Raw genomic sequence first — 22,971 nt, 5'->3', positions numbered from 1 at the left:
CGCACCAAAATTCATCCAGAACTTTTTTGCAAGGATGCAGTAAAAAAAATAGATGTCAGAGTGACTTTTCACTCCTCGCCAACGCCACTTTTGTCAAAAAAAATGGCGGTAGTGAAAAATGGAAGCCCCCCTCGAGTGCCAATGTCCTCAAATGAGTCTTTTTTTGGAGATCTTTCCAAGGACCGATTGTTCTCATGCCAAAATCTAGAGGCCTTAACCCAGCGTCGCTTGGATTGTAAACAAACAAAAAAATTAAAAACGAGATCGTCGGAAGCGATTCGTAACCATTTTTTTTACTGGTTTTACAGACTATTTATGAAAACTGTGATTTTGTACAAAAGAATAAAAAACAAAGTGAATGTGCCATTTTTTTGCGACTGAACTTTATTCAAAATATCTCGAGTCCAATTGGAGACCAAAAAAAAGATCATTTTCCACACCTGCAAATTTCAAGCAAAAACCAGTCTAAGCTTCCAAAAAAGGTGAAATTTTGAAAAATGGAGAAAAAAAACCATCAAAGTCAGATGTGGAAAAATTCATGCCACTCCGCCAAATCTCATCTTCCAATAATTTAAAAGAATTCCAAAAAGATGACATTTTTTACAGCGGCCATGAAAACGGATAAAAAAACGGAGCTGAAGATTTAGAATCTAATGCAAAAGCGGTTCAAAAAATAGCTTTAAATGTTGAAATGGGATCCCGAAAAAGCTAAAAAATAACCGCCACATCCAAGAACCGTATTTTGGGGGGTTACGGGGTTCAAACTTAATCTCCAAAAAAGTGCTCGAGTGGATTTAAAAAGAGTCTTGTGTGAGCCCAAGTTTAAAAAAAAATAGAACAAAGTGGGATTCCGTCATTGGAAAATGCGGAATCGTACCATCATGTTCAGGTGAGTTGGATGGGCAGCTCTTCACACTTGCGCACGATCTTTAGATGGTTGTGGTGTACGCACCAGAACTGTGGAAGGTGTTTTGGTCGCATGGCGGTCAGGAAATGTTGCCTCCAGCGTCGTTCCAACTCCATCAGGCCCGGCCAGCCTTTTTGGGCGTAGGCACGAACCACTTTCAGGCCGTGAGGGACATAAGACTCGTTTAAAATCCTGAAAATCAGAGAAAAAATATTTAGGAAAAATAATTTAATTCAATCAAAAAATTGTAATAATAGAAATAGGTCTGAAAACCATGTTTGATTTTGTTTGGTGAATGCCAGAATTTTGCTAAAATTAATGATTGGGTTTGGAAAATTGATGTTTTTTTTAATGTATTGATGGTAATGGATGTCCAATCTGTTTTGACTGGGAAGGCTGAAAAGGTAAGCTAAGGCTAAAAGCTAACAAAAAAAATCAAGGTGAGTGAAAAATGTACAGCTAATTTCAAACATTACATATTTAATGAAGACAAATTCATCCAGAAAATTGCTTATTAACTCAAATATATTCCAATACATCTTCAATTTTCATCTAAATTGTTTTTTATATTAATTCGGGACAATATTTTATCTCCCACATCACCCAAGAGCCATATGCACCTATCCAAAGAGCCACATGTGGCTCTTGAGCAATATTTTTTTGGTTTTTTTTCAAACAAATCCAAGAATTTACATATAAAGTACTTTTCTACTTACAAAACCATTTAATTTCCTTAAAAAATGTCATAATAATAATAATGATATTGAATCACCTGGTCTCCAGATTGGCGACCTCCTGCAGTTGATCTTCATCAGGTTCTCGTTCCGTGTCTGCGTCCAGAAAGCTCCCGATGAGGGCGGCCAGCTCGCCACGCCTCCGGGTGGGCAGCCTGTCGCCGGCGGCCAACAGGGCGCGGGCCGCCGAGCGTGCCCGCCGCCGTCCGGGGTCCTCGGATACCCGTGCGCCGTCCTCGCAGCCTTGTGGGGCGGCGAATTCGGCGGCCAGTTTCTGCTTGAGGAAGGCGTCGTGTACGTTGGAGGCGGCGTGGCACGTGGTGCACAGCAGGAGGACGTCGTGGGAATTGTGGTCTTTCATCTCGCTGGGGAAGTGGCGACGGTACTCGTGGGGGACAATGTTTTTCCTGACATACATAAATTGTCATATATATTAGTATGGAAATGAGGTAAGTTTTAAAATTGAGTGTTTTAGAAACCAGACCTAATGTAGGAGTCTTCTCTCCCGCAGACCACACAGAGGTTGTCCTTAGAGGTGAGGTAGTAGTCCTCCTGGGAGTCGGGACGTCCCGAAGGTTCGAAAAGAAGCCTCACTACAAAGGGATCTTCGCTGTGGAGCACTGCAACATAAATGGCGCACCCGGATGATTACCACGTACAAGCACCAGGTAGGGGTCAATCCCATTTGATGATATAAATGAACAATTACACTCATAGCTAGAGACAATGTAGCATCAAATTAGAATAGCATGCGTGTTTTGGGGACCTGGGAGGAATCTGGAGTACCCAGAGAAAAGCCACGCAAGCCAGGGGAGAACAACTCATCAATTACACTCATGGTCATGGACAATTTAGCATTCAATTAGCCTAGCATGCATGTTTTGGAGTAGTCAGAGAAAAAAAAAACATTTAGGGCCAAACAGGAATCGAACCCACGACCGCAGAATTGCGAGGCCAACAGACAAACCACTTAACCACTGTGCGATAGCTTCTATTACATCAAGATTTTTTTTCTAAATACCTCCTATTCCTTTGTCCAGGTACCACTTGGCTTTCCTCTTGTCACAGGTGCAAAGCGGCTGACCGTCGGGAGCGTGCAGGAAGCAGTTGTCGTACAAAGGAGACTTCCTGCAACACAACCAGTACTCAATCAAGTACACCACAACCATCCGTAAATGGGTCGCCCCCGGCATCCCACCTGGGGGAGTAGCCCACTCCGAGGGGCTTCGTTCTTTTGTTCTTCCTGGGGTCTGGGATTTGTTGGTCTCCAGACTCCGGGCTCAACGAGGAGAGCTCCTTGAGCCGCCCACGGACACGTCCACTTCGCTCGCCGCGACCCCCGAAGGGGACGTCGACCAGCCCCTGGCAGCGGGCCGCCAACTCGGCGTGGGAGAGCCGGTCGGCGGGAGCCGGGTCGGCTTTGGAGCCGAGGCCCAGCAGGTGGTAAAAGAGGGCCACGGACACTTGGGCATCCCGGGCGGCGTAACTCATCTGAAAAGACCATTCCAAGAGTCATCCGCACTTATATGGTGAGAAAGATGCTTTTTTCCTAGCTGCAATCCCATTGGTTCATTCGCTCCCAGCTGTGGCAGCCAATGAGCTCAAAGCAAAATTTCCCTATGACTTTTCAACCTTCCCTATGACTCTTCTCCCATTGGTTCATTCGCTCCCAGCTGTGGCAGCCAATCAGCTGATAGCAAACCTTCCCCACAACTTTTTTTTCTCATTTCAACAAATTTCTCAGTGGAGGTTAATTTAAAAAAAATAAAAAAATAAAAATAGAACCTGCTCAGTCGTCAGTTGCTCCGCCTCCCAGTCACTACATCGCAATTCCAGTGACTTATCAAGCGAAATGTTCAGCATGTCGGCCGCCAGCGACTTCAGGCCGAGTCCATTACCCGCCGGCATTATTCTGTAAAAGGTATAAATAGATTAATAATAAATTAGAATAAATTCTACTGGCTCTAAACTCACTTGTGTTCCACAGCAAGGAGGCGAAGGTCCACCGTGCAGGTGAGCGACAGCCCATAGTCGCACGTGAGTCGCTTGCTGTCGTCAAGGCAACCGACCCCGACCTTTAAGATGCAGGGGTCACGCAAGACCTCCACCAGGTCCGGCGGAAGCTGCGTTTGGCGGAAGGCCGGGAGTCGGACCAGCATACAGCGTCCGGAACAGGACGCTAACTGAAGCAGGGAGACCGCTTGGGGGCGCTCCAACACTGATACCTATGGTAAAAAAAAAAAAAAACTTTGACACTTACAAACATCACATTTTTGGGCTGCCACTTTGACACGTGTTTTAAACTGTAAATTGGTCAAATAACAGTTTTCAGGCAATTTTCACCAACAAGAAAAAAATCTAAAATGTTTTTTATGCTATTCCAGATCAATTTGCAAAGAAACGAACCCATTCGCAGTCGAGTCCCAGTACCGGGACCGCCGCCAGGTCGTCCTGCATCGCCGGCCACAGCCGATTCCACTCCTCCTGGGAGCTGACCATCACCGGCGCCACCGCCAGCAGCTGCTCGGGCGACAGGAGGCACGCAGGGGGTGCCGCCCGGATGTTCTCGCTCTCCTCCGATGCCGACTCCTCCTCGGGGAGGAGGGTCCTATCGTCGGGAAGCGGCCTTTCCCTCTGGATTGAAGGCGGACGTTTCCTTTTGGCGCCGAAGGCTCGCCACGCTAGCAGACCGCCCAAAGTGGCGCCGAAGAGCGTCGCCATGACGGCGAATAAGGGATCTCGACGAACCATCGCCGGGAGAACTTGAAAATACAAAATGTTTTCCATCAAGGTGACTATTTCTATTAATAATAATTCGAAAACATAGCTGTCAATTATATAAAAAAAGATTTTGAATGCAAAAAAAAGGCATTTTGAATAAATTAAAATTATTTTTGTTAGATTGAAGCAATAATTTTTGCATTTGTCCCACATTATGGTTAAATTTGTCTAAACCAATAGGCCTGCAAAAAAAGTGATTTGTTAAATGGCTTTTACTAATTGAATTTATTTGGTCCATTCTTGACATCTCAACTATATTTTGCACTTTTTTATTTAAGTAAAATTGACAAAAAACATTTTGATTGGAGCATTTTTTTGGGATTGCCTAATAAACACAAAATTATATCTCCATACACATCCCACAATCCCAACACACTGGAATTATTATGTACAAAATGATCATCTAAATTTGCATCCAGTCATTAGCCTACCTGATTGACTTCAGGGGACTTGCAGTTGGCTGGGTTTTAAAAATAGGGAGCCACGCTGCATCTCCCTGCAAATACAATATAATACCCGTCAAGCAAGAGAAAGGGGACATATTGCAGGTATAATATATATATATATATGTATAGATATAAATGCACCATCTTAGAGATACGCAACCGGGTGTGGACACGCGCACAAGTGTTTACCTTTTTTTCCCGTCAATGTTGATGAAGCCAGCGCTGAACATCCGGGTGATATTTATACGGAAGTCTCAGGGTTCTTGACAGCGCTTCCAAGAGGTCAGAAGCATAAACAACACCTAAAAACAAAATACAAATCTTACTTATATAATTGTAAAAAAAGTAAACACATTACAATTTTCTGTGACATTTTGCAACGCAACTCAGAAAGTGACAAACTGTAACTGTTAAAAGACAACAAACGGCCAATTCCGGATAAAACTATGACTACAACTGTGTCCAGCCAATGATATGATGCGGTTTAAGTCACGTGTGTTTACTTCCGGATTATGAGATGTTCACGACATTGATTGGCTGAATCACTTGCGCGTTCTGCGCAGCTGCCTCTGATTCGCGTGTTAGCGTTTAGCTAACAGTGTGGTGGAGCTGCTGCAAACCTTTATCGTGTAAAAACAGCCTAATTCAAACGAAAATGTGGTTCTTTTAAGGTGGAATGGCTGTCGGAGTATGTGCAAATAGAAGAACCAGCGGTGGAATAGGGTGAGAACCGTCTAAAACTTTGCTTTATGTGTTTTTGTCCGTGTCTGCGTTTGTGTCCGTGAACGTGTGCTTGTGTGTATAGTGTGTAGTACGTGGGTTCGTGTGTGTGTATAGTGTGTAGTAGATTTGTAATTTGTCTGTGTGTGTTTGTGTGTGTGTGTCTTTAACCTACACACCGGACTATAATTGGAAATTAGCCCTCGGCTACCATTTTACAAATATATGTTCAATAACAAAAATATAAATATGTTCATTAATATATGCATGGAAAAATATTGCACATAAATGTAAACTTGACCATCTCAAGTGACATAATTTGCAAAAAAGTAATTTGAACGAGAATGAGAAAGACTAAGGAAAAATAAGGTCCAATTTAAGTCAGATTTGTGCATGTTTTAATGACATTTATTAATATGTTTTGTTCATAGATTTTTTTTCATTCATTTTATGAACTGCTTTATCCTCACTAGGTTCGCAGGGGGTTCTGGAGCCTATCCAAGCTGACTTCGGACCAGAGGCGAGGAACTGCAGGTAAGATCTTTCCGAGCCCTTAAATGTCAAATATTACTTTGGGTTTAGTAAGTTTGCTAAAAAAAAATAATAATAATAATCTATACTACTTAAACCATGTGTGGTCTCTTTAACTAACTATAAATAAATACGTTTTTAAAATGTATACTAAACTGATGTGTGGAAACTAAACTAAGGAATACTTTGTTATAAAATAATTTGGAATTATGGATAAAACAGTATATAGTCAATGTGGTGCTTTGCTTTTATAAGTGAAGAAAAAGACTCGCATTTTGATGCTGAGCAGGCATTTAAACAGTTGAAATTGTCAAACATAGTATGTTATCATGTAAAAAATGTAAATGTTTATACAGTCTTGTTTAACATAGATTTCATTACAAAAGACAGGCTTTAATGGTCATTTATTTTAAAGAAAATAAGCTTTACTATACATGATATTTAAAAAATAAAAATAAAAGAGGCTTATTTACATGGTCTTTAAAAAATAAAGAGGCTTACTATACATGGTCATATTTTGAAAATAAAAATATACATGGTCTTTAAAAAAAAAACAGCCATACTTATTTACATGCTCTTTTGTTTCCAGAAAATGAGACGACCTTGGCGAAGAAACATTCCCCGGAAGCTCCCCCGCCAGCTCGTTGACCGCCAAGGGCGCATTCCTGACGTCCATTGGAACATGGCCGTTTGTGCAAGTTGGTCCTCAAGAGCTGCTATCCGTCCAGGCCCACAAAAGTGAAAACTTGGAAGATGCAGGAATCAAACCAACTACTTTTCTCTGGGTAAGCAAGCATTCTTCCCATTTGAGCCAAGTCCCCAACCCACCCATTTCTAATTGACCTGAAAAAATGACAACTTGGAAAAATGCAGAAATTGAACAAACTACCTTTTCCCACTCTCCTAGTTGAGCCAAGTCGCCTCCCAACTTTGGCGAACTACTATCCCTGAAAAGTGACAACTTGGAAGACGCGGGGATCGAACCAACTACCTTTTGCAAGGTAAGCATGCGCTCCTCCCAATTGAGCTAAGTCCCCACCCCACCTTCCTGCTGTGAATATTCTCCCATTTCTAGTGGACCTGAAAAGTGACAACTTGTAAAATGCAGAAATCTAACCAACTACCTTTTGTTTTGTCCTATTTAAGCCAAGTCACCAGCCCACCTCCCAACTTTGGAGGACTACTTACCTGAAAAGGGACAACTTTGAAGATGCAGGGTTCGAATCAACTACTTTTCGTATGGTAAGCAGCCACTCTACTCTCTAAGCTAAGTCCCAAACCCAGATCCTTACTGTACAGCATTAACTAACCTACTTCTTTCTATTTGACCTGTAAAGGAACAACTTGGAAGATGCAGAAATCGAACCAACTACCTTTTGGACTGTCCTATTTGAGCCAAGTCACCAGCCTACATCCCAACTTCGCACTGGACCGCAACATTTCCCTGAAAAGTGACAACTTGGAAGATGCGGGAGTCGAAACTACTACTTTTTACACGGTAAGCAAGCACTCTCCCATTTAACCTGGTAGTTGTTTCTTTTCCAATGTACAGGATGCTGTCTAAATGTGAATTTTAATGTTTTTAACAGGACGACATCATGGAAGGACATATCTTTACACAAAGACAGCAATTTTCCTCAACCATCATCATTTATTCCATCTTTAAACTTCAATATTTCTCCAGATGAGTGGAATAAAGTTGTGAAATAATTACAAAATGGAAAAATAGATCAGAGAATAGATATATTCACAGGTTTTGATTGAAAAATAAAATATACCACAACAGCAAAAAGTCTTTGTTTAAGTTTGTCATCAATTTGTGCAAAAAAAGAGAGAAATCCACTTCTTTTGGGGCGAAAAATGGAGACGAAATGTCCCGAAATAATAATAATAATCACTTAAACAATAACCGTACTCGAGGATTTAAAAAGCTGCTGTCGATAGGTCCTTATTGATTGTTGCTGCAATGAATTAGCATGTCTTATTTACAATCCATCACCAAAAAATTCCAATTAAAAACACTTAAAAATAAAAATAATGGTTAGCCGCTGTCCCTTCGCAAAATCTCTTTAAAATCCCGTTAAAAATTAGCACGGCCGTCTGGGATTCTCTATAGATATATTTAAGTATATGTATAATATACACACACACGTACTTACATGTATATGTACATAAATATGCACTTTTATCACCACTGTACCTTTGACAAGATGACAGTTTGGAGTCCAAAGCTATGTAAAATATATAATATGCATATGCATAAAAATAAACATTTTGGCATTGTCTTGTTGTATTCTTCCAGTTGGGCGACGGTGGGGGGGCTTAAAGAGGGTAGTGGGGGGTCTAGGTCCATAAAGACCACCAAATGATGCTGAAGAAAACATGGTAAGGACCATGGCGGGTCTTTTTTAAGGTATTCTTCTCTCCCTGGCGACAAAAATGGCGACTAAGACCCAAAAACCACCCCCACATCATGGAAAGCTTCGCATCCTTGGGCGCCATCATCAGAGTTGGATCTCAAACGTTTTGTGCAGCTCGGTGGAGAAGGGGTTGGTTGGCGATGGCGTTGTACGTTGTTGCGTGCGTCCCTCTAACGCCGCCCATTGGGCCTCGAAGGCATCCTCCTGTGGGCCGGGGGGTTGGCGGGGTGATGCCGCCCAATCCTTTGACCCGTTTGAGCCCACGTCCAAGGGGTGAGGCGGGGGGATGGGGACTGGCATGGCGGGGGGTGGTAGCCTGACGAAGGGGACCGTGGGGATGGGTGGGGGAGGTGGTGCCGCTGAACCGAAGACGTTGGCGACCATTTGCGAGGGGGTGATGCCCACCACGGGTACGCTGGGTGCTGGAAAGGACAACCCGTTGGACATTGGGTGGAAGGCAGTCTGGTGGGGGTGCAGAAGTGGGACATATGTGTTCACGGGTGGTGGGATGGGGGTGGCGAAGGGTGGGCCAGGAGCCAAGATGGGGTTGGATGGCGGTGGTGGTGGCGGCGGCGCTCGGACAGACTTGGAAACTTCGTCCAGCCACTTTTCTGCTTCCGAGGGGGTCCGCTTGTGTGAGGAGGGCAGCACCGGAGATGATGTTGGCGGGACGATGATCGTGGGAGTGGATGACCAGTCGCCTAAGGAAAAGGAAAATAGGTAAATGGTTTGTTTGGTCGAAAAATAAATGTTGATTGACTAACCTGCTGGTGCTGATGAGCCGGGGAGTCCGACAGGGGCTTTGGCCCAGGGGTTTGTGTCTCGGGCGGGTAAGGCGGGGGCCGGTGTCGTTGAGGTTGGTGCCGTGGGGTTCATGGCGGCGATGTTGGGGTGGTGGGGAGGAGGTGGGACGCTGTGTGGGTGTGGATGTAGGTGAGTAGCGGGAAAGGGAATGCTGGGCGCTGAGCCGTTGACTGGAATGGGAGAAGACAAAGGATTAGACATCGCTAAAAAAAGTGTACAAAAATGAAAAAACCTAACCCTGATTATAGTCATAATAAAGTACAAAGTCTACAAAACGAGAAACAAAAATATTGTCAAATGCAGGAAATAACAAGAAGAAACATAAGACAATTTTTTTTTGTCAATTATTTTGCTAAATTTCTATTTCTGTGAAGGTTTTTGCATTGTTTTGACTTTTTAGCCAGTCATTTTTTGTAGCGTGCAAAGCTACAAAATGTCATGTAATGGCATTTACAATAAGATGAATGTTATCTCATGCTTTTCAATGACTATCCTTTTTATCCCAATTGTTCATTTTTACCCAAAAATACATAAAAAAATATGACACTTACCTGGCGCCAGAGGCGAGGGTGGCGAAGCGAGCGCTTTAGGCATGGGCGCGGAGGAAAAGGGGTCTTCCGGGGGTCCGCTGAAAGCACTGGTGATCTGACTGCATAGCGAACTGATGCTGTCATTCTCTCCTTCCATCTCAGGTACTGCGTGGGGGGGTGCAAAATGGCGGTTATGAGTCACGAGGATCACTACTGTCGACTCCCGATCTTACCGGCGTTCCTGATGGGGAAGTCGGACTTGCGGCGCATGTTGGAAGGCAGCTCGTTGGGGCGCAACGACATCTGCCGCTTGAATGGCGACGTCTTCTGGCTGAGAGCCGGGAAGCCTCGGAAGGAGCCCTGCCTGGCCAGGGCCTCGGCGGGGGCGTGCCGACGGGGGATGGCCTGCGAGCCCGTCGCCGTTGATGACGACGACGAGAGCGGCGGTGAGGACGAGGGTGACGGCGAGCCGCCCGACTGGACGGCGGAAGTGTTGACTACGCCGCCGGATGAGTTGCCCAACGCCTTGGCGTCGTTTTCTGCAAGCAAAAAGATGGAGAAAATATCAAAAATGAGGTCGCTAAGGAATATTTTGCAGTAAATTGGTTATAGGACATCTTTGGGAATTATTATCTTATTGTTATAGGCTTGTTTGAAGTAAAAATTAAGCTAAAATGGAGGTCTACCTCTTCCAAAAATATATTTTGTTACAATTGTACTGTTTAAGGTACCACATTTCCTGAAAAAAGTGCAACTAAAAGATGGGTGCAATTTAAAATCTGATGCAAAATATATATACAAAACCATTTTTAAAAATTGCAGGTGCACCTTATAGTGCATAAAATACGGCAGTTTAAAAAAAAGCGTTTCGGAGTATGAAACAAACCAAAAAAAATGTAATCCCAATAAAAATATATAATTAAAATTGAAAAACCACTACTGGTTGCTAATTTATTTGTTAGCAAAGCGCTAATATAGCCAAATATATAATATCCTAATTGCGCCAATTACTTTTATTTATTCTTTAAATAAACCTATTTTTTTCAAACCAAGAATTCATCACCAATAATGAAACAAATACATAACTTATAAAAATATATAAAATCTACTTTACACGTAACTAATGAAATTAAAACAACTCTAATGCAACTAAATAATGTCAACAGACGCCATTATGCTACATAACAACAACTTTAGCCAAACTGCTAAAAGTTAGCATCTCCAAACTGTCCACCAAATTCTGATAGACATCAAATTGCAACAACTAGCTAAAAACGAACCGTGTAGTGGTTTGTGGACCCCCACCTTTTTTGGAGTCCTGCAGTTGCCTCATGACTTCCTCCCTCTCGGCGGCCTCGGTGGCGGTGGTGACTCGGAAGGACCCCTCGCGGGTAAAGGTGGTCCGGTTGGCGTCGAAGGTGGCCGTGACGCCGCATTCCTTCTCCCGTTTCTGCTTGCGCTCCAGGCAGGCGGCGAAGGCGCATCCCACCGCGTGACTGAGACGCTCCCCCTAAGCGAGACGGCGTATTAACATCAAATATTTGGGGTGGGGGGGGGGTGAAAATATCCCCCCATATTTGGGTACCGAGTCTTTGATGGCCATGAAGCAATGGCAGATCCAACGCCGTGTGGTTCCGTCACGGCAGATGTAGGAAAAGGCTCGTTCGAAGTTTCGATCGGGCGCGCAGAAGGACACCTTCTCGATGGTCTGGTCTAGAATTAAGTCCTGTGGGGGGACAAAAAGACGTTAAAAATAGGAAAATTATGTATTTTGGGATTTTGTGAAAAGGATTTTTGAACTAAAAAGACAGAAGAATGGATTAAAAAATGACAATGATTGATTAAAAATGGGGGAAAATAAGGGAATTTAATATAATATAATATTTAGATTTTTTTTAATACATGGAATAAAAGCTCTGAATATTCAGTTTTTTTGTAGATGTAAAACAATGTTTATTTTAGTTTTTTTAAATATATTTTTAGATTTTACTAAATGATTTTTTAACTAAAAACACAGAAAAAATGAATTAAAAAATGTCAATTATTGATTTAAATGAGGAAAATCAGGAAATGTAACATATTTTAATATAATATAATATATTTAAATACTTTTTTTATAAATGGATTAACAGCACTGAATTTTATGTCTTTTATAGATCTAAAACAATGTTTATTTTACCTTTTATAATATTTTTTTGAATGAGTTTGGTCCATAAAAGTCAAATTATTAATTTGTATATTCTTTAAAAAATGTATATGGACACCAAAAAACACCATGAATGTTGATTTAAAAAAGAAAAGGTCGATTATTTTGTTTGTTTTGTTGTCCAAATTAAAATTAAAGTTATTAATAAAGCTGCCCAATTGACAGCCCACCTTAGTTTTGTCGTCGACCACCCGCAGACCGTCAGCCGACACCCAAAGGACGGCGCGCACTGCCTTCTTGCCAGCCTAAAACATAAAACATACATTTTACTCAACAAAATAAAAACATGTTTTGTCATCCACACAAAAAAATGAAAGTAGGAAGAAACAAGAAGTCATTGCTGAGGTGCCCTTTTGTTAGAATAGTGACAAGAAGAGAATAAAAAAAGGGTGGAGGAGACGCTCCTTCGCAACAGTGGCGAGGGGGAGGAGCTTGTTAACACCAATCACACTCTCAGAATTTTTTAAAAATTATTTCGTGCAAGAATGATGTTTTATTGATTCGTTGTGGATGTGGTGGGATTATAAATAAAATAAAATTTTGTAAAAGTTTTTAAATACAAAGTTTTAAAAAAGTAGAACAAATATAGAGATAATAGTTTTAAATAAAATTAAATTGAAACTAGAAATAGTAAAAAGTTGGAAGGAAAAAAATGGTCTTTTTAAATTTAATTGTGCATTACTTAAATTATTTTTTAGTTTCCTTTCTTACACAAATGTCTTCTTTTTTTGTTTTTTTTAGGAATAAATGTCCAATCCATTTTAACTGGTAATTAATGTTGATTTGATCTAATTTAGTTGGAATAAATTGGACCATGTGACCATAAATGGCAGTGATCATGCTAAGCTAATGCTAACTTTTGGGGAAAAATGTCCTGAAAGGGTTAAATTCCCCATCCAGACTTAAATTGGGCGCATACATGCATGTGTGTGTGTGTTTTTTTTGTCAAAAAGGGTGACCAGTTAAAAGATGGGAGAGAAAAAAGTGAAAGGCACTCGGATTGGACACAAATCAAGGACTTACTTTGGAAAAGAATCCTTTGAAGAATTTCCTGTCCTGGATGGTTGTTTTGAGAAATACAAAAAATGTAAAAAAATATATATAACAAAAAAAATGGGGCAGATGGGGGGAGGGCATAGTGTGACGATGTTACCCGGAAAAATCCCGTGAGGGGGCGAGGGGGAGGGGCTTGATTGGGTTGATTTATTGCTGATTTGTGATTTAGGGCTGATTTTAAAATGTGGATTAAGTTGTTGTTAGGGTTAATAACAACAAAAAACACACAATTGTATTAAATGATAGTTGCAAAAAAATGGAAGATTTTTGAGTGAGTTAACAATAAAAAAAAGAAAGTGATTTTGGGGTCACAAAGGTCAAGTGAAGGCCGCCAAAAAGAAAACCAGATGCAGGCTAGTCTCTGCTCTTAATCCCCTCTTTCTCCCTCCCTCCCATCCCTCCCTGCCTCCCGCCATTAAGCCGTGCCACGGCGCTCCCGTTACGGCGTGATCTAACCCAGTGGTGTCCAAACTGCGGTCCGCGGGCCAGAAGTGGACCCTCGGTGGCCGCCGTGCGGCCGGCCAGATTTAATCTCCCTAAATGGCCATTTTGGAGCTCATAATGTACATACATAATTAAATGCCGCTTTCTGTCAAAATGGTGACTTCAATGGTGGCCAATGAGATCGCGAGGAATCTTTAAATGGGCCAAAATTAGCAGAAAGTTGCTACGAAATGAGCAGGAAGCGACAAATTTGGGAAAGTTTAGCATGTTAACTAGTTAATGACACATGCAGATGATGATGATGATAGTGATTGGTTAGCGGTAGTTAGCCAAAAGTTGGGAAAATGAATTAAAAAGAGGCTGTGAGGGGGATTGGGGGGGGGGGGGATTCAATTGAAGCATTTCAGGGCAACAGCACAATTAAAACCTGCTTAAAAAAGACAAAAGTACAACACCAAGAAAAGGTCATACAATAGCTTTGTCCTTTTTTGGAAAATGAACGTCGAAGGGGTAAAGAAGAGTGTGTTGGGAGTTGACCAAAAACAGCCGCAAAAAAAAAAAAAAACACCCGAAGAGTGTGCGGGGGATTGTCCCGGGGGCGGGGTCACCTACCGTCTTCAGCCGCTTGACGGCGTCCTCGCAGATGTGCATGCCTCGCGACTCTTCCACTTCCACGTGTCCCAAGTACTGTGGAAACGTATAAAACACAAAGTGAGTAATAGGCTTCCCGACAAATGAAATAAAAGGCGCGCTGATAAAAGCCCACAATGAGGTCGCCCGTTCCAGTCGGCCTCCGGCGCCCTTGGCCCGTTGCCCGTCGCCGTTGATTGATACACGTAATTAAATACAGTCAGTCGAGGGGGAGGTCAGACGGAGTTCAGACGGGCGGTGTCAGAAAATGCAAGCAGTTGTCGGCCATTTTGGAGTTGATTTGTTCTTTTCTTAAGGCTTTTTTTTTTAAAAGATTTTATTCCACTTTTTCTGATTTATTCCCCTTTTCTATAAGGAAGGATGATATGGAAGAGAATGTCAATGTCAAACTAGACTGGTTACTTCTATTTTGCCAACAAAAGTTGTTTTCTGCAAAACTTGCTTTGTGTTATGAGCGTAGAAATGAAAAATAAGTGGAATAAAAAACAAGTTTTTAAACCTTATGGGAATGAAAATGACAATGGGGGGAGAAGTGCTGTTGTACTTTGAAACGTTACCCGCGTATTTCCTGTCACGGGGCGTTCTACTCCCTAAGAGACTATTGTGTTTTAATCTGGGATTAGGATTAAGTATATCTTTGATAGAGAACACAAGATGAGACATGGTGTTCTTTGCTCATTGGGCTATTACTAAAGATATTTCCTGAATACAAAATCTAATAAAACATAGTGTGCCTAGTTCCTCTGCTCTCATATTAAAAAAATAAATTGGACTAATCTATCTATCATTGTCAATGACTTTATTTTGCCTCACTCCCTTTTCATTTTAGGGTACTTATTTATAAGTAGCTTCTGGTCAATTATTTATATATTTATTTCTTAGTGTATTTATATATTTATTTCTTGATTTATCTATGTATTTATTTATTAATTTATTTCCTAAATGTATATATTAATTTCTTAATTAATCTATGTATTTATTTATTTCCTAAATGTATATATTCATTTCTTAATTTATTTCCTAAATGTATATATTAATTGCTTAATTTATTTCTTAAATGTATATATTAATTTCTTAATTCATTTCTTTATTTATTTATGTAGGTATTTATTTGTATTTTTTTATTAGTTTATTTTTTGGGTATTTATTTATTAATGTAATTATTTAGTTGCATTTTTACTAGTTTATATATTTAGGTATTTATTTATATATGTATTTATTTATATTTATTAATTAATTAACTGTATTCTCACCCTTTTGCTACTGTGACAATAAAAATTCTAGAATATAATATGAATAAAGTTAGCTAATCTAATAAAAATGTTACTGTGCTAAAGGCGCTATGGTCAATGTAAACAGTTAGCAACAGTTTTTTTGTATGGATTTCATACCTTGACGGCGAAGCTGCATTTCCCACTACGGACCGCCTCCTCGTCCGTCTGCCACTGGTGAGGACGGCTGGACTCGGGGACGTAGATGTCCTTCTTCCGCCGAAAGCTCTGCCGTAGCTTGTTCATCGCGGCGCTCCCTGTGGGTGGGAGGACAGAACAGGCGCGTTAAAAAGACATTTCTATATTCTGTGTGCAAGGCTATGGAAAAACACAAAAATAATGTTTAGCATCGGCTAGCTGCCGCCATCTTTTGCTAGCTTGAAGATGTTAGCTCCCCTCTGTAAAATGTAAACAAAAGAATATTTAACTTAGTTTATTTAGACATTGAAAGTGCAGAAAAGAGAAATAGAATAGATTAATAAGTAAAATGTAATTTTTCAGGTCAATCAATATTGTTTAACTTTAAACTGAATGAATGTCTAACTTAATCAATAATAGCGTCACAGAATTAATGATTAAATGTGTGTCGATGTGACAATTTCATTGTAGTGAAGAACAATGATCCTTAAGGTATTTTTTCCTAAAAAAATGGTGCAAATTTAGCTTCTTTGGATATAAATTAGCATTAAAAAAATCTGGCACTGATGTTGTTTATTTCTAATTACATTTATATGGTGTTTTTGCAACAAGATTGTTTAAAATGTAAAACCAGTCCCCTAGAGCGTTTAACATACTTTTTAATTAAAATACTTTGAAGTACCCAATAATAAAAACATTAGCCTGTGGCTATCATTTGTGTTTTTCCAATATTTATTAGCGCCTCCTAGGAATAAGCGGCTAATTACAAAAAAACAATCTTTTAAAAAAGTTAATAACAGTAAAAAGCACAAATAAAGTGGCTAATCTTATCAGCTAACGTCAATCATTTTTTTTAATTAATGGTCACTTGACCTTTAAGAGTTTAAAGTTGAACTAAACTAGGACAAAGGTGCAAAATGTTTGACGGGATTGCCTTCTCGACTTTAGTCGGAGATTAACGGGACGCCAAAAAAAAAAAGACCCAATTAAAAAGCGTCTGATTGAAACCAGAAGTGAAAGGTGCGGCCATCTTTGCCCAAAGAGAGAACACGGGTCACTGAGCCGTAGCATTCCAAGCTAACTTTTGGGCGAGGATTCGGGCTTCAGGGGATTAAGAGTATTTTTAATCCAAGAGATTTCAATGTCTGCAAGCGTACAAAAGTAATGTAACGACAAACACTTTTTGTTTGGCTTTGGATAGGTCACCCGTGTTGTCATTTGACATATGGACGGACGCTACGTGGCTTTTTGTTTAGGGTTGGAGTTGTTTGATGTTACGAAAAATGTTTAAATTTATCGTTTTTGCTGGTCATGTTTGAGACTCTGGTTCTTATCTGTGTTGCCCACCTTGAAAATTGGCACAATAGAGCAGCAATGGGCCTTGACACCCAAACAAATACAACCAACATCAAACATGGGGAGTGACCGAGTCTGCCGCATTTTCCGCACTTAGTAGTCCTAGTAGCAAGAGGGGCTTCTGCTAACAAGTTTCAGCGTGGATTTGCACATTTTATGAACTTTAAAAAATAATAATAATAATTAATATCAGAAAAACAATCGCAATAATCGAGGGAAGACTGTACTACTACTAGTAGAGCTCCAGCTACTATTACCACCACTACTAGCATTACTACTACTACCAACACCACCACCACCACTACTACTACTACTACTAGTAGTATTATAATTGCTACTACCACTACCACCACTGCTAGTACTACTAGTACCACCATTACCATTACTATCACTACTACTATTACTACTACTATCACTACTATCACTACTACTATCACTACTATCACTACTACCACTACTATCACTACTACAACCACCAACACGGCTAGTACTACTAGTACTACCATTACCATTACTATCACTACTACTATTACTATCACTACTACTACTATCACTACCACCACCACTACTACTACTACTACTAGTATTATAATTGCTACTACCACTACCACTACTACTACCACCACTGCTAGTACTACTAGTACCACCATTACCATTACTATCACTATTATTACTACTATCACTACTACAACTACTATCACTACTACTACAACCACCAACACGGCTAGTACTACTAGTACCACGATTACCATTGCTATCCCTACCACTACTACCACTACTACCACCACTACGACTGTGTCTCATCTCATATCTGTGGCCAATCACTAAGCCAGTTTTTACTGTGGTAGTGCCATGAACGAGCACACGCTAGGCTAGTGTTTGCAAACAAGACAGTCCCCGTCGCTTCCTCTGTAACACTTGAATTTTAGGCCACGTCATATTGGAGCTGGCCGCGACGTCACTGACGAGCCGCCAACACTAACAGCCTGCCTGCCTGCCTGCCCTGTACGCGCCCTTCAATATAAATAAATACTACACACAGGATGACGAAGCACTCTTCCTTCCTGAAGCAAGTCGCTGATGCAGTGATGCGCGGTGAGACAAAAACCAGATTGGCCGCAGGGGGGTTGAATTTTGGCAGGTGGACGGGGATAAATCAGCAGAAGAGCTTTGGCTCTCGGCCATGTACCAAGACGACCTGCTTAGTCGCACCTGCCGTAAAAAAAAATAAAGAAGTTAAAAGTTCCCAACCTTATCCTTTATCCTCCCTTTCAATCACTTCATATTAGGTAGCATATACTTAATGGTAGCAGGGTTTAGTATTACTACTCACCCTGTGTATTCTTAATTTCAGGCTGTCAGTGGTCAAAGAAGAAAAAAAACATGGCAGAGCCAAACTACAAACAAAAAAAATGCGACTTATAGTCCGGAAAATGCGTTTATTTGAAAGTCATTCGATCAATTTATCCTCTTTTGTGCTTAGAAGGTCGTTCAATCTGGTTTTCGGCCCACCCCCTTTTTCCTCATCTTAAATCTACTTAGCATGAAAAAAAAATCTGTTCAAATATGGTGGCCAAAAAGGCTCTCTGAGTGATTAAATGCACAATGGCAGCCATGCTAGTTGGCGTAGCATTGACCCTAAGGAGCAAAGGCCCGTTACATATTGACCAGGTCCAGTGCGTTTAATGCGTGATCTATTACGCCCGTGAAAATGCGAGAGAATTTTATGGGATGTTCAAGAAGGTGAGCAGGAGGGGGAGATAAAGCTTTACGACTCGGGTTGGCTGGCTCGCTTGCGCCCAGCTGTAAAACGGCAAAGTAAGTCATGGGTGCGCGTGGAAGACACTGGGGACTTTGCTTCCACTTCTGGAAAAGCAAAACGATAAGAAACACTTTGTAGGGTATGTTCATTCATTTTCTGTAACACTTACCCTCACAACGGGGGTGCTGGAGCCTATCCTAGCTGACTATGGGGGACAACCTGGATCGTAAACAGCCAATCACAGGGCACAAGGAAACAAACAACTAATTATACTCTTGGTTTTGGACAATTTAGCATCCTATTAGCCTAGCATGCAAGTTCTTGGGATGTGAGAGGAAACTGGAGTACCTGGAGAAAACCCACGCAAGCCTGGGGAGAACAAACAACCAATCACACTCAGTTATGGACAACTTAGCATCAAATTAGCCTAGCATGCATGTTTTCAGGATGCGAGAAGAAACCGGAGTACCCGGAAAAAAAACACGCAAGTCAGGAAAAAGACAATGCCAACCTGGAATCGAACCCTGGACCTCAGAACTGCGAGGCCGACACACAAAACCACTACAACACCGAACCACATCTTATGGAAATACATAGTTTTAACTGGTTGCCATTAATGAACTATGTCCAATCCTTTTAAATGGAGGTTTAACAGCAATTTATAAAGTTTCAGTTCCATTGACAACAATAGATGTCCAATCATTTTAACCGGCAGAACAAGCCCGCCAGCCAAATTGGACCACCTAGCGGGCCACATTCCTTACATTTGACACCAAATGCTAGAGAAAGTGAGTATCGGTCTTAGCGGGAGTGACGACATGATGGTAAAACCGGAAATTCATGCCGAGCCACCATACTTGCAAACATGCACCATGCCCTGCCTTGGCTAAGACCCAACAATACACACACACACACAAATACACACATTTGATTGGCTAGGCTAGAAACAAAAACACAAGCGTCGAGACAGCACAAACCGCAGAATTGTGTAATACAGACCGGCGTGCGATGGGTCGTGCCGGCCGCTCACGTATTTCAGGAATGCCGTTCACGTACTCGAGCGCCACTCTCGTTCCGTCGGGCCATTCGTCAAGCGCGGGGGAGACGGTACGAGGAATTTCAATTTACTACGTCAGATTGTGGCGTATTTAGTCACGTGACCATGTGTGTCATTTTGGGCCTAGAAAATGAGGTAATTACGGGCTCTAAAACGATAGTTTAAGTCAATTGGACAATTTTGGACGGTTCATAATAGTATTTCCATATTTATATCAACACCACTGAAACAAGTAATAAAAATAATGCAGTACATTTAAATAATAAACAAATTACAACAAAAATAGCTCAATTTAACGCATTAACTGACCAAGTATATTCGCCAGATACGTTTATTTACACAATTATTTTTAAAACAATAATTTGCAAAAGTATTAGTGCTTCACTACTGAAAAAAAAAAACAATTTTCTATCGGCTCATTTGAAAAAAACTGGTAAATAGCGGACTCCCTGCTCGCCAAAACGTCTTAATTACAGACTAGCGGCTATGAATAAAGCACGAGTAGGGCTCAGGTATGCACGAAGCTCCGCCCACAGACAAAAAAGAGCGCCGCCCGAAACCTGAAAAGCACCCACGTCCCCCCTAGATTTAACAGGCGGCGACATAAGGAGCTCAAAGCCCCTTGGAACTCATTAGCAGCTAAAGATAAAAGTCCCAAATGGGGCACGCTAGCCCAAAAGATGCTAACGGTAACAGCATACACACACACACAGGGAAAAAAAGCTAGCTTTGTTGATCAGCTTAGAAAATGGATGTGACAAGTGGGCAAACTGGTCAGGAAGAAGAACGCTGATTCCAGGCGACCTATTCTGAGCCTCTCGGGACTGCGGCCAATAGTTTTACAATCAAGATGGCCCCGATTGGACACCAGTGGACTAAAATAGGCTGAGTTCAAATGCGGTTTCAGTCTGTTTGTACACAACAGTTCGAGCGGCAAGAACATCTTAGAGAATCAACGATCTCAACTGCAATGCAAAAACACACTATGACAAATAACGTATTTTCTGGCATATAAGCCGTATTTGTCGCTTTAAAAAAATCATGACGGCTTATATGCGCATAAATTAGACTTAACATGCACAAAACTGCAAGATGACAAAGATTAAATGCCAAAACGCAAGACAAAGTGGCCGATACGGTCATTTATTTCAAAATGGAGAAAATATATAAATATTTTATACATAAAATATATTATTTTGCATAAAACTTGAAAACTCACTTGTGCCTGCCATTGCTAAAGGGGCGTCGCTATCTTACCTTTTTATTGGTTGTTAAATGGACACACTTGCTAGTTGTACTGCTCACAAGACCTCCTTTTTAAATCCATCCAGGATTTTCCATTCAAATTTGTACTCCTATTAAAACCATGAATATGAAGGAGAAAATTGTGAATTAGGGGGCATCTTATACGACAAAAATTGTAAAATTCAACTATTTTAAAGTAATTTTAAGGGTATGGCTTATACGTGAAGGCGGCTAACAACATAATATTTCCGTAAAATACATTTAACCATTTTGTTGGGAAGCAAAAATGCGAAGGAAAACGTACAAGGTCTCTCCATAAATTACACTAAACCTTTTCCTAGTATTGTCTGGAGGACATTTTAAGACAATAGAAAACAGAAACGTCACCAGAGTCTGAATCACATCCAAAAATAACAATTATGTATCTCTTCCACACTGAGATCCTGGAAAAAAATGGATATTCATCATAATATATGCCAATAGAAACCTTCATTTCTTTGTGAAACGCAAATGATTTTCATACGGTGTAATTGTAAATAGAGTAGAAAACTATTATAGACAATTAAGAGGGTATTTAGAACTTAAGATTGGATTGGGGAGGGGTCGCCATATCTATTTAATCAGTACGTTTAAAAGACAAAAAGTGAGGCCCCTTGATTGCTTCACATTTGCACAGCGAGTTTATCAACCTGCGTTGCGTCACAGCTCTGACAACATTTAGCATGTTTAGCATTTAACCGCTAACACACTCCCATTTAAACCTAGCTCACCATTAGCCACAAAAAAAAAACAATTTTTGACATATCCAGGCACTCAAGAAGACTGTGGAACATATAGACATCAAACTCTAGAGTACTTACTGTAATATTATCACTTTCTACATCCTAACATTCATTTTCTGTACCACTTATCCTCACAAGGGTCCAACCTGGACTGGTATCCAGACAGTCATACACATGCAAACAAAGGGATTGCAATAAAGTGATGGTGAGACACATTAATCATGACATATTTATATTTGATATACCTTATCAATAGTTTGGCCTAATGTAGGTATAACAGAATAAAAACATGTGCATAAAGCTAGCTAAATTTTCCAAAAAGACAAACTCATCATGCACCGACAACTGCTGCAAAAAATCTAATTTCTTTCTACCAATTTGATTGTATAGTCAATTAACCAATCCAAATTTGATGTATCTTTACACCCAACCTTCCACCCCATTGTATTACAACAGTACAGACGAAAACATTTAATATTCTATCTCACCGTGTATGCAGAAGTTGGCGTGTGACGTCACAACCCGGAAATCAAGAAATTAGTCATTACGCCCCATGACAAGTTCATCTAGTCCAGGTAGCAACGCCAGGTGCGACATTACTGCACCTCTAATCTTCTCATTTAAACCAATTCTGTTGTAAAAACAAACAAATACACCGAGACATATGCGTCGACTACTCTTTGGTCACGAAGTCAGTCTAATTTGACGGTGGTTTTGAGGGGAGCTAACGTAGCCGCTTCCGAAACCTGAAGCTTAGCCTGACGTGCTAGCGAGCTAATTGACGGGAGAAACAGCATGAAAAAAATAAGACTTACCTGCAACGACGAGGTCGAGCAAGACGGTAATGCCGTGACAAATTCCGCCCCCTCCCCGCCGCGGAGCCTCACGCGTCGGCCCCCTCCGAGGAGAATAATTCAAATTCCACAGAAAGGCTGCGAAAGACTGGCGTAGTCCAATCGCTTCGGCCACCGCCGCTGAATGGCTGCGAGCGAGCGGTGCAACCAAACTCCCTCCTTGGCAACGGGCCGCCTTTACGCTTTGCTATTGGTTCATCGTGGAGCTTTTGTTGTGATGGACAGGTGAGGGAGCCAACCTGAAACAGACAGTGACATGCATTGAAAACACAAGTT

At 41.1% G+C, this 22,971-nt stretch overlaps 2 protein-coding genes and 1 long non-coding RNA gene across 6 annotated transcripts; 1 reads left to right on the top strand and 2 right to left on the bottom strand.

Annotated features, from left to right (window-relative positions):
* Window positions 1–461: 461 nt before the first annotated feature.
* On the bottom strand, window positions 462–5,214 carry exd2 (exonuclease 3'-5' domain containing 2). The gene is made up of 10 exons (XM_077731600.1): window positions 5,061–5,214; window positions 4,854–4,920; window positions 4,048–4,403; window positions 3,616–3,866; window positions 3,427–3,553; window positions 2,840–3,132; window positions 2,663–2,769; window positions 2,126–2,261; window positions 1,680–2,048; window positions 462–1,099 (listed from the first exon to the last, which is right to left on the bottom strand). Exons 3-10 carry the CDS (start codon window positions 4,390–4,392, stop codon window positions 886–888), a joined length of 1,842 nt encoding a protein of 613 aa, XP_077587726.1. The 5' UTR covers window positions 4,393–4,403; window positions 4,854–4,920; window positions 5,061–5,214; the 3' UTR covers window positions 462–885.
* A 229-nt stretch (window positions 5,215–5,443) lies between these two features.
* Window positions 5,444–8,142, top strand: LOC144206607 (uncharacterized). The gene is made up of 6 exons (XR_013328395.1): window positions 5,444–5,591; window positions 6,062–6,122; window positions 6,709–7,120; window positions 7,266–7,361; window positions 7,457–7,617; window positions 7,709–8,142. It is a non-coding gene; the product is annotated as an uncharacterized LOC144206607 (long non-coding RNA).
* Window positions 7,751–22,918, bottom strand: numb (NUMB endocytic adaptor protein). Of its 4 annotated transcripts, XM_077731670.1 has the most exons (12): window positions 22,657–22,918; window positions 21,072–21,169; window positions 15,622–15,758; window positions 14,192–14,266; window positions 13,103–13,135; window positions 12,250–12,324; window positions 11,459–11,599; window positions 11,179–11,383; window positions 10,107–10,412; window positions 9,895–10,038; window positions 9,304–9,513; window positions 7,751–9,240 (listed from the first exon to the last, which is right to left on the bottom strand). In XM_077731670.1, exons 3-12 carry the CDS (start codon window positions 15,745–15,747, stop codon window positions 8,624–8,626), a joined length of 1,932 nt encoding a protein of 643 aa, XP_077587796.1. In that variant the 5' UTR covers window positions 15,748–15,758; window positions 21,072–21,169; window positions 22,657–22,918; the 3' UTR covers window positions 7,751–8,623. The 4 variants fall into 4 exon arrangements, with proteins under 4 accessions (XP_077587796.1, XP_077587795.1, XP_077587797.1 ...); XM_077731669.1 differs by lacking the exon at window positions 21,072–21,169 and having other exon boundaries at window positions 22,657–22,914; XM_077731671.1 differs by lacking the exons at window positions 21,072–21,169; window positions 22,657–22,918 and adding an exon at window positions 22,330–22,630.
* Between the last annotated feature and the right edge of the window lie 53 nt (window positions 22,919–22,971).

The sequence above is a fragment of the Stigmatopora nigra genome, chromosome 13 (assembly GCF_051989575.1).
Source record: "Stigmatopora nigra isolate UIUO_SnigA chromosome 13, RoL_Snig_1.1, whole genome shotgun sequence".
NCBI lineage: Eukaryota > Metazoa > Chordata > Actinopteri > Syngnathiformes > Syngnathidae > Stigmatopora > Stigmatopora nigra.
This window is presented reverse-complemented; position numbering and strand designations above follow the sequence as displayed.

Coding starts and splice junctions, on each gene's coding strand:
- exd2 (XM_077731600.1), bottom strand. CDS start 4,392: ATGGTTCGTCGAGATCCCTTATTCGCCGTCATGGCGACGCTCTTCGGC. Junction 2,262..2,662: donor CCTGGACAAAGGAATAGGAG/GTATTTAGAAAA, acceptor TTTATGTTGCAG/TGCTCCACAGCGAAGATCCC. Junction 2,049..2,125: donor AGAGAAGACTCCTACATTAG/GTCTGGTTTCTA, acceptor TATGTATGTCAG/GAAAAACATTGTCCCCCACG.
- numb (XM_077731670.1), bottom strand. CDS start 15,747: ATGAACAAGCTACGGCAGAGCTTTCGGCGGAAGAAGGACATCTACGTC. Junction 11,384..11,458: donor TCATGGCCATCAAAGACTCG/GTACCCAAATAT, acceptor CGTCTCGCTTAG/GGGGAGCGTCTCAGTCACGC. Junction 10,039..10,106: donor CTTCCCCATCAGGAACGCCG/GTAAGATCGGGA, acceptor CCCCCCACGCAG/TACCTGAGATGGAAGGAGAG.